General features: G+C 40.4%; 2 protein-coding genes across 2 annotated transcripts; both read right to left on the bottom strand.

Moving 5' to 3' along the window:
• Positions 1-2,994: 2,994 nt before the first annotated feature.
• LOC137582234 (collagen alpha-1(X) chain) lies at positions 2,995-5,803 on the bottom strand. Its single transcript, XM_068296696.1, has 4 exons — positions 5,773-5,803; positions 5,480-5,710; positions 5,040-5,423; positions 2,995-4,514 (listed from the first exon to the last, which is right to left on the bottom strand). The coding sequence occupies exons 1-4, from the start codon at positions 5,801-5,803 to the stop codon at positions 2,995-2,997; spliced, it is 2,166 nt and encodes a 721-aa protein (XP_068152797.1).
• A 4,481-nt stretch (positions 5,804-10,284) lies between these two features.
• On the bottom strand, positions 10,285-12,735 carry LOC137582890 (peroxidase). The gene is made up of 5 exons (XM_068297633.1): positions 11,390-12,735; positions 10,983-11,322; positions 10,725-10,923; positions 10,562-10,667; positions 10,285-10,486 (listed from the first exon to the last, which is right to left on the bottom strand). The coding sequence occupies exons 1-5, from the start codon at positions 12,706-12,708 to the stop codon at positions 10,405-10,407; spliced, it is 2,046 nt and encodes a 681-aa protein (XP_068153734.1). The 5' UTR covers positions 12,709-12,735; the 3' UTR covers positions 10,285-10,404.
• Between the last annotated feature and the right edge of the window lie 120 nt (positions 12,736-12,855).

The raw sequence follows: 12,855 nt of genomic DNA, 5'->3' as shown, positions 1-12,855 counted from the left end.
CCACTTGACCAACCAGTGGCGTATCACCGACAACCAGTGGTTGTGTTGCCATTTCAGGCAGACTTTTTACTTCTTCCTTTGCTTTCTCCTTCTGTTGGAAAAGAGAAGAATTTTCATATTACAAATATAATGAAAAAAAAAAAATTTTTCATTTCGGCCTCTGCCATGGCTACCTCCGCCAGAGCAACCACCCTGTTCACCAGCCTGCCTTGTTCGGCCACCTGAAATTAAAAAAAAAAAAAAAAATAATTTTAATTTTTGTTTGTATATTGATGAATTGAGTTGCAGGGAAAGAAATTTCAAAATATAAACAAATTTTTGCAAAGGACTGCAAGGGGGTATGCAAAGGAGTGCAAGGGGTATGGTAACTTTGGCATTGCCAAATGGAAGCTTCTAGTTTGAATTTTAATAAATACATTAGATTATTATTACTTACTAATTCTTTCACGTCCTTGAAAATCATCATTGAATCCATAATTTTGCTTTTGTTGGATTTTACAAAGTCTGCAATAAATGTTAACAATGTAAAAATAAAATTTTCCTTACTTACCTTTTCCGCTGCCGATTTAAAAATTTTGCACATTTCCCAAGGCATAGGTTACGCCGCAACTTGCTGTTCGGAACGTTGCAAAATTTCCCAAAAAGCACAATTTTCATTTTTTGAATTTTTTTTTTTTTTTTTTTTAAGAAAAATTATTCTTATAAGCTAATATATATACTAACTCCATCACTCCATCTAATATTAAATTATAATCACTTACATTACTAATCTTATCTAATGTGAAATACTGCCTAATGGCACTTAAAACTAATTTTCCAAAACATTCCAGTTTATTATTGGAAATATTCCCCAGCCAAATGCTTCTACTTTTTGGCAAGGATCCAAACTTCCTATTGCACGTATGGATCCTTGCTGCAACAATGGCCAGGGACTCTTTGTCTTTAGTATAATAGTGTTTTAGTTCCGCTGGAACACCGAAGTCGCAGCACTCTATAATTGCCAGATCTTCGATGTCCAGCGGCCTAGAATATACATGACACAATGTGTCATCGGTGTGCCCGTCATGATTGAGCATTACATTCTGGAAATGAATGTAATCCCAAACAAAGGGGACTTTTCCTTCATTCTCTAGGAAATACTTTCGCACTCTCACATTAATTGCATTGCCATCAACAACGAAGCAAAGCAAATTAGTGGATATGTGTGCTTTCGTTACAAATTGTATTACTTGCTTAACTAATTCTATTATGGTGTCTGCAGACATGTACTGTTCCATGGTCGTATTTAAATTCATATAAATCACGCTCCTCTTCGAGCCGTCTAAAGACACAGCCATCATGCACAATATCTTGCCCACATCCCTGGTCCTGAATTTTTTTGTGGAGGATCCGGCTTCCTCAGTACCCTGTCCGTGTTTAATTGCAGTCTGTAATTGAAACGTATATAATATAAATAATATTGTAAGAAAATTTTCGTCCTCTTTTAGACTTACCAGGGGGGGCAAGAAAATTTCGTCGATGCTTATGAAGAATGGCTCATTCATAAACACTTCCAGAGCATTGAAGTTTTCAATAATCCTGTTTGGTTTATTCCTTTCGAATTTCTCGAAATGTTCTTCAAATTCGGCAATTCCGGCTTCTAATTTGCATACTGGAATCCTTTTTTAAAGAAGGAATTTCAGTTGTTGAAACGTTCAATTTTAGGTTTAACATTGTGATTAGCTTTTTGAAAATTTATTTGTGTTTTATTTTGCATTTACTTTTATCAGTTTCAAAAAGCCCGACTTTTCTCTCCCTTTTATTTGAATTTCGATTTTACTCCCATCTCTAATGCGAAATGAATGTAATCCCAAACAAAGGGGACTTTTCCCTTATTGTCTAGGAAATGTTTTCGCACTCCGTTCAGCGCAGTCTCTGCGGTGTGCCTCGATTTTGTCAACAGTCCGAAATCGATTGGCACACAGCGCACAGACGCGATTTTTACCGAAGGGAAACCATATACGCGAGTCTATAGTTTCCCCCTGCACCGCTGAGGAGCGCTCGTACGTTTCCGCCGTAGGAGCTATTTCCGGTACCGGCGGAAGAAGCAGAACAACCAGTGGTTCCCGTTGAACACTGGGGCAACACCATCACTGCTTGCGGCTGAGCAGGCAATGCCGGATCAACCACAACCAGTGGTTTTCTTCCATACTTACAAAGTTTGGCGGTTATCAAAATATGGCGGAGTCAAGGATACGCCGCAAGTTTCAAATTTCCTCTTTTTGGATCCTTTGGGCAAGGTTTTCGATGTCCAGCGGCCTTGAGTAAATGTGACACAATGTGTCATAAATGTGCTCGTTATGGTTGAGCATTACATTCTGAAATTGAATGTAATCCCAAACAAAGGGGACTTTTCCTTTATTGTGTAGGAAATGTTTTCGCACTCTACCATTAATTGGATTGCCATCAACAACAAAGCAAACCAAATTAGTGGATATGTGTGCTTCTTTTATGTAATTTTAGTATGTGAAAATATTGGTTGAATTTGGTTTGAATTTAACAAATGAAGATTGGGCTATTCTCCTTCTACCTGGAATCCCTATTTAAAATCTTTATTTTATGGGCTCATCGACCAATTTTTTAGTACCCTCTCCAAGGGAATACAAATTATTGCGCAAATTTAGTTAAAAGAATACATGATTGAATTCGAATTTGGCTAAAGGTAGCCTGGAAAAAAATTTAAATATATTTACGTGGACTCCAACTAATTGATAACATTTATTTATAACGATTTCGCTTAATAATTAAATCTGAAAAAAATGTATCTACTTTACATCATCTGAAATATATGATAATACTCTCTGATGGCTCTTAAAACAGAATTTTGGTAAATAATAGGAACTGTATTAGATATTGGAGGTAGACCTCCAGAGCTAACTAGAGCACTCGTGGTAAAGAAGAGTCATGCCATTAAAAAATATTAGAAAACGTCAACTTTGAAAATTTCGTGGCTTTTTATTGTCTCAATTGTGTATCAATAGCATAAATGTGAAATGGATTCCGAGGCGTGCCTATGGCCAAAATAATTGGTCTGTTGTTGCTTCGCTCTTCAACCCCATAGCTCTCCATAGTTGGTGTAACAATATCTTCAATAGCATTGTCGGTGTCATTTTGATCATCTGTAACCGGTTCCTTTTCCGACTCAGCTTCTTCGTATTCTTCTACTTCCAGATTATTGTTTTCAGAGCTTTCGTTCTCGACTTCAGGCAAATCTTCTTCCACCGGACCTGACTCAATTTCATCAAGCGCATTTTCGATGTTCTCTATCTCGGATTCCAGTTCAGCTGGTTCGATATAGGAGCTTTCTTCTTTCTCGTTTTGTTCTAAGGAATTCTCGTCAAAAAGGTCATCAACTAAATCTATTTCAACATCTGGATCATCTCTTGGTCTTGTGCCTTTTTCATGATGTTTGTCGCCATGATGTCCTTCGCCATGCTGTCCACTCCAGGGAGGTTTGTCGCCATGATGTCCTTCGCCAGGATGGCCACTCCAGTGAGGTTTGTCGCCATGATGTCCTTCGCCATGCTGTCCACTCCAGGGAGGTTTGTCGCCATGATGTCCTTCGCCAGGATGGCCACTCCAGTGAGGTTTGTCGCCATGATGTCCTTCGCCATGCTGTCCACTCCAGGGAGGTTTGTCGCCATGATGTCCTTCGCCAGGATGGCCACTCCAGTGAGGTTTGTCGCCATGATGTCCTTCGCCATGCTGTCCACTCCAGGGAGGTTTGTCGCCATGATGTCCTTCGCCAGGATGGCCACTCCAGTGAGGTTTGTCGCCATGATGTCCTTCGCCAGGATGGCCACTCCAGTGAGGTTTGTCGCCATGATGTCCTTCGCCAGGATGGCCACTCCAGTGAGGTTTGTCGCCATGATGTCCTTCGCCAGGATGGCCACTCCAGTGAGGTTTGTCGCCATGATGTCCTTCGCCAGGATGGCCACTCCAGTGAGGTTTGTCGCCGTGGTTGCTATGTCCTCCGTTGTTTGGTCCTCCGCCGTTATTATGACTTCCGCCACCGGGAAAACTACCACCTGGAGAAGCGGGTCCTGGATAACCGTTATCTGGATAACCTGGGCCCGGATAACCGTTACCTGGATAACCTGGGCCCGGATAACCGTTACCTGGATAACCTGGGCCCGGATAACCGTGGCCTGGATAACCTGGGCCCGGATAACCGTTACCTGGATAACCTGGGCCCGGATAACCGTTACCTGGATAACCTGGGCCCGGATAACCGTGGCCTGGATAGTGCCCGCCTTTGTGATCTCCCTTGTGATGTCCACCTTTATGGTTGCCTCCTTTATGGTTTCCTCCTTTGTTATGATGATGATCCCCTTTTGATAGCCATGGCACAGGGAATGGTACTGGAAACCATGGAATTTGTGGGGGCGGTGGTGGAGCAGGATATGGATACGGAGGAGGCGGTGGTGGTGGTGGCGGCGGATACGGTGGCCGTGGATCTGAATTTCCAGGAGGTCCTAAAAAAATAATAAATGCGTTGTTCACTATTCAACCAGAGGAATGGGCCAATTTCGGCGTTGCCGAAGTTTGAACATCCTTCCTTTTGTGTCTCTCTTGGCTTACTTTTCATCGCTGGAATGATCAAATCTGTGGAGAATCTTAAGCTCGACTCGTTTAATAGTAGATTTGAATTATACCTGTAGATTTGCCTAATAATGTTATAGACATTATTGCACAACAAGTTTTCAATTTTACGACAATTACTTGAAATTTAGTGGACATTGATTCGTACAAAAGGGCTGTACATTTGAGTGGCCCGTAGAACACTGATGGAAGGTTAATAAAGTTAGTAAATAGGACATTAGTTTATTTTCCATTTCTGGATCCTTCGATTGTCAAAGAGATGAATTCCGAAGGGTTAGAGACTTGAGAACTACTTTCCACACTACACAATTGGGCCTGATGTGAAAGGTTGTTGATGCTGTGACCAGTCGAAAAGGTGTCCTATATTTCCTCTTTCCTTTATATATAATGGTTCTTACCTGGAGGCCCAGGTGGTCCTGGTTGGCCTTTAGACTCGTTATGATGATGATGTCCCTTGTGGGAGGGAGGACCCGGCACATGAACTGGGATTACAAGAGGTGGAAAAGGGGGAAAAATTGGGGTAGGAGGAAAGGGTGCTCCAGGTGAAGGATGATGATGATGATGGTGATGATCCTTGGGAGGAGGAGGACTTGGTGCTGGTGGTGGCGGCGGTGGGTGTGGGTGGTGATGATGATGGTGAGGTGGTGGTGGAGGTGGAACGGGAGCAGGTATGCCGGGTGGACCTGGCAATCCAGGCGGTCCAGGCAATCCTGGATAGCCCTTATCACCTTTGTCTCCCTTTTCACCTTTCTCGCCCTTCTCACCATTTCGTCCCGGTTCGCCTAAGAAATATATTTTCACTTAGTTCCTCCAACAATTGCTTAAAATATTCTATTACCGGGAGGCCCTGGCAACCCTGGTGGCCCTGGTGGGCAGCTGCAATGCTGTATTGGTGGTGGTGGTTGATGTGGATAATAATGGTGCGGTGGTGGTGCTGGGATCTTATATATAACCTTTTGTGGAGGCGCCGGAGCTGGCGCTGGCGTTTGAATCGTTGCCACAAATCTTCCCGTTTCCTGTTCAGCCTTTTTGCCCTGTGCTCTGCCGCTGAGACTGACTACTGTCAGACCTTATAGACGAAAATTGAACATTATTTAGGATAAGGATAAATGGATTGACTTTATCGCTTACTCAGACAGAAAACCACTATGGGCAGCTTCATGGTGAAAACGCATCTGATGCCTTTCTTTCAACACTCAATGACATTTATACCCAATGACGAGACTGCTGGAGAACGTTTTGCCTTTTGAATATTTTAAATAAATCACTTTCAATAATCTACATTCTGGAAAACCGTTATATCATGACCATTGAGAAATCTTGGCAACTTGGTCAAAATGATGTTATCTCTCGTTATTATTATAACTTATGGAAATCAATGCTAATTCAAAAACTGGACCGTCCATTGACGTATTTGCAATGGCATGTAAAAGGGGTATTCTTTTTGGCCAATGCCACATAATTGTTAGTCGACAGCCAAGAAAGTCCACAAAGAATCAATAAAACATCTTTTTTGTTTTCTAATTGGTTATTTCTATTAACATTTTAACACTTTGAGTCGCGCGCCAAACATCTGATTAACCCGAATAAGCGCCAAGAATGAATACAAAAGACCTCAAAGTCAACGAAAGTGTAAAGGGTCTTTACACTGACATGTTATGTAATCATTTGCTTTTAGAAATATTATAATTTGTCTATTTCAAAATGCACATTGACCCCTTTATTATCGATTGAACTTTCCCAAGCCATGACTAAGCGAATATATTGCTGATTCTTTTTATCGTTTTTCGCATTTTCAATGTTTAAATAAAATACATTAAAACTAATAAAAATAACGTAATATTATTTTAAATATAACTTTTGAATCACTTATTCATTCAGCTTACTGATTCAATTGTTCAATCTGTACTAACTTTATTGGTTTTTGGGGTCTCCTATACTCCCGTAAATGGATATACACATCGGCAATAGATAAAGCTTTCCATATTGTCAATTCCATTAATCAGATATAGTTGTAAGCTAATTGGAATTAGAAATGCAGATGAAGCATTTCTGAAGTAAGTGAGTCAAAATGATGTTTAGTGTACATGTTCACTTGTGCATAGCACTTACTCACATAGCACTAGTAAGTAGATAGAATCCACAAATAGCTATCTATTTGCAATGGAGCTACATTTTACAGGTTATCATTTTAATTGGCTAGGTAAGAAAATAAAGACCTGATGGTCGAAACTATACAAATATATTTGTTGTATTTCAAATTCTATTCCATTCCAAAAAAATGCAACTTTTGTACATTTCTTTGGAATGTACATTTGCCTGATTATGATGCAAATAGGTAGGCGTATGCGAATTTCTAGCCATTCTTCTTTCTTTCAATTCTATTGATGACTTCGGTAAGGGTATACTATGGGTAGTGGCCACATTTTGAGTGAGCGTGCGGCAATATTATTAGCAAGTCGATATATCTTAATGTAAAGTAGCCAGCATTCATCAAAAATAGAACTAATTAATTATACAAAGAATCAGATCAATGCTATAAAAAGCTCGTAAAAAGTGTTTTTTTACTTGTTTTAGAATTACTACTATGGTAAGTTGAACAGTTTTACAGTCATTTATATGCATTTATGTAAATGGGATTTTGGCTGAAACTGTTCGCTTTCTTATTCGCCATTTAAGCCGTATTCTATTGTTTGATTTAAAAGAAAAGAATGCCAACAATGGCATGCTAAATGAGTGAAAAGGGAAATCAAAAAGAGGCCAAAATTTGAACAGAAATCAAAAGTGTCTTGAGTTAAAGCTCTTTGAAAATTAATCTAAACAAGTAAATACATTCAATTCAATGACCTTGCGCCCTCTAATCCTAGTCGAGTTGATGGCCAATGTCAAACACATACGGCTTCGATTTAAATAGGCATAAAATTACATCATCGAGACATACATACATATATTGGCCTACATCGATTAAGATCCCAGCAGAGCGATTAGAGAAATTTCTGGGAGGAGTTTAAGCTAACTGAGATCAGCGATTTGAATTTTAAGTGTTTCGAATTAACCTATTATTCGTACCGTTTGAAGATTAACACAGATTCTGGTATATAAGAGCTGTTCTCGACGGCACCGGCCTACACTCGTCATCGTCGAGCATTAACATTAAGATGAAGCTGCTCTCCGTTCTGCTGCTGGCAGGCAAGTCAACGACCTGCTTTTAGAATCATACTTGTCCATTAATGATATCCGTTGTTCTAACTTTAGTGTTGTGGCCGCTTGTTTATTGTAGCGACTCGTGGCTCTTAAATGCTCGCTTCGTGGGTCTGCAGAGGGAGACAACACCGGCCCCGAAACCAAAACCTAAACAAAAGGGACTCTCGACCAGAAATGGCGATTATTATGGCTATAGTTATATACGGGTGCCACCGCCGCCGCCATCGTTGTACTATACACCACAATGCAATTGTTTGCCTGGCCCGCCAGGTCCTCCTGGGCCTCCTGGTAAGAGTTTAAAGTCCCAGCCATTTGAAAGAAGATGTAAAATATAATATATTATCAGGGGAACCTGGTAGAAATGGCAAACAGGGTGAGAAGGGAGAAAGGGGCGATAAAGGTGAACGCGGAAGAAATGGCTATTCCGGTCAAATTGGGCCGATTGGACCGCCTGGCTTAAGAGGAGAACCTTATCCGTATCACAGAGATCCGATTCCAACGTATATTATTTTACCTTCGAACACAAATCCTGCTACGCTGAAACCGGAGACACCAAAACCGGAAACTCCAAAACCGGACACCCCAAAACCGGACACCGGAAACTCAAATCCTGATACTCCCAAACGTAAAAGACCTCTGACCCATATTCTTCGTTCAAGTTTAAAGTCTAAAGAAGAATCATCTGGAAGTCAGAAATATGAACATAAAAATCCCAACAATCGCCGCAAAGTATCACAGAAAAGGCCAGTAAATAAAAGAATAATTCAGCAAAATGCGACAAAATCAAAGACAAAAGTCAACAAATCACCAGCGGCAAACGCCAAACGTAGACCTTCTGTAAAAGTTAATCAAAAAGTGAAAACTAAAAACAAAGACACGAATACAAAGACAATCGATTTAAACGCAACTAAGGTAAACTTAAAGCCATCTATTGAGCCAAATGTGCCAAATGAAAAAGGTAATACGACTGATAACCACTTAACTAATTCATCGTCAGAAGAGATGGTAATCACATTAATGCAGAAAGAGGCCCAAGATGATATTCAGTCCTCAGTATCTGAACAACAGGCTGATAGCAATCAATCAAAACTCGAAACTAACCTTACAGTGGCTGAGATCTCAAAATTACAGGAGCAAGTTAAACTGTTGTTATCATTGGATAAGCAAGAAGTACCAGATAATATGTTCCCACTTCAAAGTTCTGAAGTTGTCAAAAACGAAAATGAAATCTCAGGAAGCACCGAAGTTTCAACCACAGATAGCATCATAGTCACGACTGAAATCTCGCCCAGAGATGACATCACTACGCTGTCGGACAATGAAACACCTAAAGATGATGCCACGACATTGTCGCCATCGATACCAGATACCACTCTCAACCAAGATGTCGACGTGACCACCACTGAACCAACTGAACAAAGTCAAGAAGTTCTGACTGAAACTACCAAGTTTAATGATGACATTCCAAACTCCACGACAGAGTCGGAATCAAATGAAACCACAACAACTACAACTATTCTATGACATTGTAAATCAATAAATTTACATTTATGTAATTCTATATTCGATGTTTTCTTGTTTATCATAGCAATTAGAGATTGTCAAATTATTGGTTGAGAAGCTAAATTTTAGGTCTTAATCTAAGATTCAATTAATATCCAAGACTCAAACAGGTAACTCACCGCAAGCCAATTCGTTTGATTATGGAAAACCCATCAAGTTAAAATTTATACATTTTCTTTCACTTACAAATACAATTTCTTATAACACGTTTAGGATGAAATAGAATTTAAGATACCAGGAAGGGGGAACCGTTTCCAGTGTGATTTAGCCACATCTATATAAAAACTAGAGTTCATGGCTATAACGCATATTATAGCCAACATCGTGTAGTGGACAGAAGCAATTTTTAAAATACATATATATATATATATATATTTCTTATTCTGTACCTAGATTTCGAAGAGGTAATTGGTACGCATATACTTTAGATCGTAATCTCATGCAGGTTAAAACATTAAGACTTGACAATAAATACTTATCTTTTAATATGCTAAATTCCAATTTAATTGAGATGTAACTTTGCACAATCTTATAAGGATTCTCCAGTAGTTAACCATGCGAATCTGTAGTTCTGAGATTTGCAAGATTGCTTCCTGGAAAGTAGTCTTTAAGTTGTATTGAAATTTTAAAAACTAACATAAAAATTGAGTCAGCGAATTTTAAGATTTTGCCCAATATTTAACATTAAAGTCTCCTAAAAACAGTCTTTCAAGATTTACCTGGCCTCTTACTCTCCTTCAGCACTCACTTAACCATTGTAACTTCATCACTTTCATTGTCTTTGTATATTTATTTAGCCTTACCATACCAAGAGCTTCTTTTTACATAGAAGCATATTATGATGGCCCCAGTTCAATTCAGTAAAATGTAATATCATTTAAATTATAACAAAATGTTTAATTTTATTTCAATATTGAACGAAACATTTGCGCATTTAGTATTTAGTAAAATAACTTTAAATACTCTTGAAATAACTTGCAATTATTTAGAGATCTGCTAGTTCACAATTTGAGCCCTAAAATCTTGCCATTTGCTAAGATCTACCTGGGGTATATCATTGCAGTTGAGCAAAGCGTTGCTAAAACAAAAAAAGAACAGATGGAAGCAATTTAAAAGTCAAATGGAGGTGAGTTTCAGAAACTTCTGCACTTACCGGCCGTTCGGGAATACAAACACATTAGCCTGAATATAATGTAAGTAGTGGGCATTGCTACAGAATAGACCAGCCAGACTAGCCTTTCTAATTTCCGCCAATTGAGCTGCGTGTAAAGATACTTCTTAGCACTAAGAAATCGGGTTGGAAATCAAACACTTACTGCGTGAGAAGCCACTGAGATGATTGTCACGTTCAAAGAAGAAACGATCGCTGCGACGTGAATTCAGCAACTGTTTGCCCACAATGCACAACATGGTTGGGCCGTAAAGGGCCTCCGGGGCATGGAATTCTAGTGAACCACCCACGGTTAGTTCGACGTCATCGGGTGAGGCGTACAGTTTACGCAGTAATGAGATTTTCTAGATGGCCGAAAACTTTTACTATAAGTTGGCACTAAATGTATGTTTTGATTCTTTACCTCGGCAGAAATCTCAGCAGCAAAATCCTCCCAATAGTTGGCACGGCGCAGACCACAGAATTCTCTGACATCGTTGTAGGAAGCCAAACCAAAATCACGACCACGCTGGATATCAAAGGACTTCAGATCGGCACCGTACTCTTGGAACTCCTTACGATTAAAATAGTGTTTAATCTCCACGTCGACATTGGCATCGGAACGTTTTTGCAATTGGGTAGCCAGACCACGTATTAGAGCATCAAAGTTATCGCTGGAGGACAATAATTGTATGGTCTCTGGGCGCTCGAAATAGTCACTAAGGCGGAGGGTTTGATTCGAGCTACGATTCGGTGCAACAAGTCTGTAAATAAATATAATGTTATGATGAGATCTCCACTGATTGGTGATACATGTGAGTTGGTACGTACGAGAACCATCCCGGAATCTGTGTGTGGGAATAACGAAAAGCTGCAGCCGAAAACTCAGCATATGCACTGGGATTAACACTCTCATCATAGTCATTTACGAACTCATTCGACTCCTCCGGATAGATGAGTCCATTTAGTTGCGCATAGTCACTTCCAAGGAACAGTGGCACCCAATCGTAGTAGGTGATTTTTTGAAACTGTGCAATATTGATTTTCCGTGCCTCTTGATACAATCTCTCATCGTTGTAGGCCGGGTTAAGGAGCGCCAACTGTTCGGCCAATCGATTGTGTTCGCGCAACAGAATTGTATGCAGCAATGCAATTGTTGGAGTAAAGCGATTCCGTCTATCTGGCATACTATAACACTCACTCCTGCTGCCGCATTCGCCATTCTCATTGTGACTCACTGGTACCCAGTGTTGGCCATTAACATAGCTTGTGCGAAGCAGTCCTCCCTTGAATAGGCGCACGCGTCGATTCTGAGCCGGAGAATTACCGTACAAAGAGGAGAGATCCAAATAGGAGGTGACCACTGAAAGTTTTTCGGAGTATGGCAAGTCGCTCTTGGGACATATGGCATCAGCGTCTGATATGGCACGGGCGAAACTTAGGCACGATTTGCCCGTATTGTAGGCAATCGGACCACCACGGGGCAAGGCAATGGGCTTACACTGTGGATGATTCGACTCAGCACAACAATCTTTGGGAGCTCCTTTCGTTGTCAGCTGACTTATGTCGTGGGCAACGAATTGACCCCATTGCATAGCGGCCAGAGTACGATAACTATCAGTCTTTGTTGTTTCTCCGTACAACGATAACGAGATTAGACGGGCATTGGGCACTGCCTGCACCTGTTGGTCAACGTATCTAGGTGGAAGCAGTCGTCTATATCTGTTTATTGCGATACCAAATTCCGGATAGAGTAAATTGTTGCAGGAACCATCTATGCTGCGGTAATGTAAATTCAGCGAGTCATTGAGACAATTTTGTGGTGGCAAGCCACATTTAATTGGCTCCAATGGCTGCTTCTCAATGCTTGGAAGATCCAGCCAGCCGCTGGTCACAGAGCTGGGATTTATATTATATTTTGGCAGAAAGTCCTTTAGAAACACATCCAAATTTGGCTCATTTACACTTGGTCGCACTTCCAGCTGAAAGGTCTGAGCGTTCCTTCTGTCTCTGTCCGCGTGATCTGTATCCAAATTGAAGCCTTCACTTCCGTGACCATATGGGCAGCTGGATAGTAATGCACTTTGCTCTGAAACGACATAGCTAAACAGTTGCAAAAATACACCGAGAACCAGAATATGGACTCCCATGTTGAACCACGAATAAAACAATAATGCTGACCACCTACGGCGCGACATCATCATTTATAACGATGGTTTCAGTTTGAGATATATTGACTTCTTGGCACGATCTTCATGTCAAGAGACCGTGTCGAAATTCTTGCTAAGATCGTTATG

This window comes from Drosophila tropicalis, unplaced genomic scaffold (genome assembly GCF_018151085.1).
Source record: "Drosophila tropicalis isolate 14030-0801.00 unplaced genomic scaffold, ASM1815108v1 contig_859, whole genome shotgun sequence".
Lineage (NCBI taxonomy): Eukaryota > Metazoa > Arthropoda > Insecta > Diptera > Drosophilidae > Drosophila > Drosophila tropicalis.
Note: the sequence above shows the minus strand (reverse complement) of the source record. Positions and strands in the feature narration are given on the sequence as shown.

Bases quoted from the DNA above. Each gene is read 5' to 3' on its own strand.
- LOC137582234 (XM_068296696.1), bottom strand. From the start codon at position 5,803: ATGAAGCTGCCCATAGTGGTTTTCTGTCTGA. The intron at 5,711-5,772 runs GTAAGCGATAAA...TTCGTCTATAAG, and splicing joins CATAGTGGTTTTCTGTCTGA to GTCTGACAGTAGTCAGTCTC. The intron at 5,424-5,479 runs GTAATAGAATAT...TATATTTCTTAG, and splicing joins AGGGTTGCCAGGGCCTCCCG to GCGAACCGGGACGAAATGGT.
- LOC137582890 (XM_068297633.1), bottom strand. From the start codon at position 12,708: ATGGGAGTCCATATTCTGGTTCTCGGTGTATTTTTGCAACTGTTTAGC. The intron at 10,924-10,982 runs GTAAAGAATCAA...TCGGCCATCTAG, and splicing joins CTGCTGAGATTTCTGCCGAG to AAAATCTCATTACTGCGTAA. The intron at 10,487-10,561 runs GTAAGTGCAGAA...TTTTTGTTTTAG, and splicing joins TTTGTATTCCCGAACGGCCG to CAACGCTTTGCTCAACTGCA.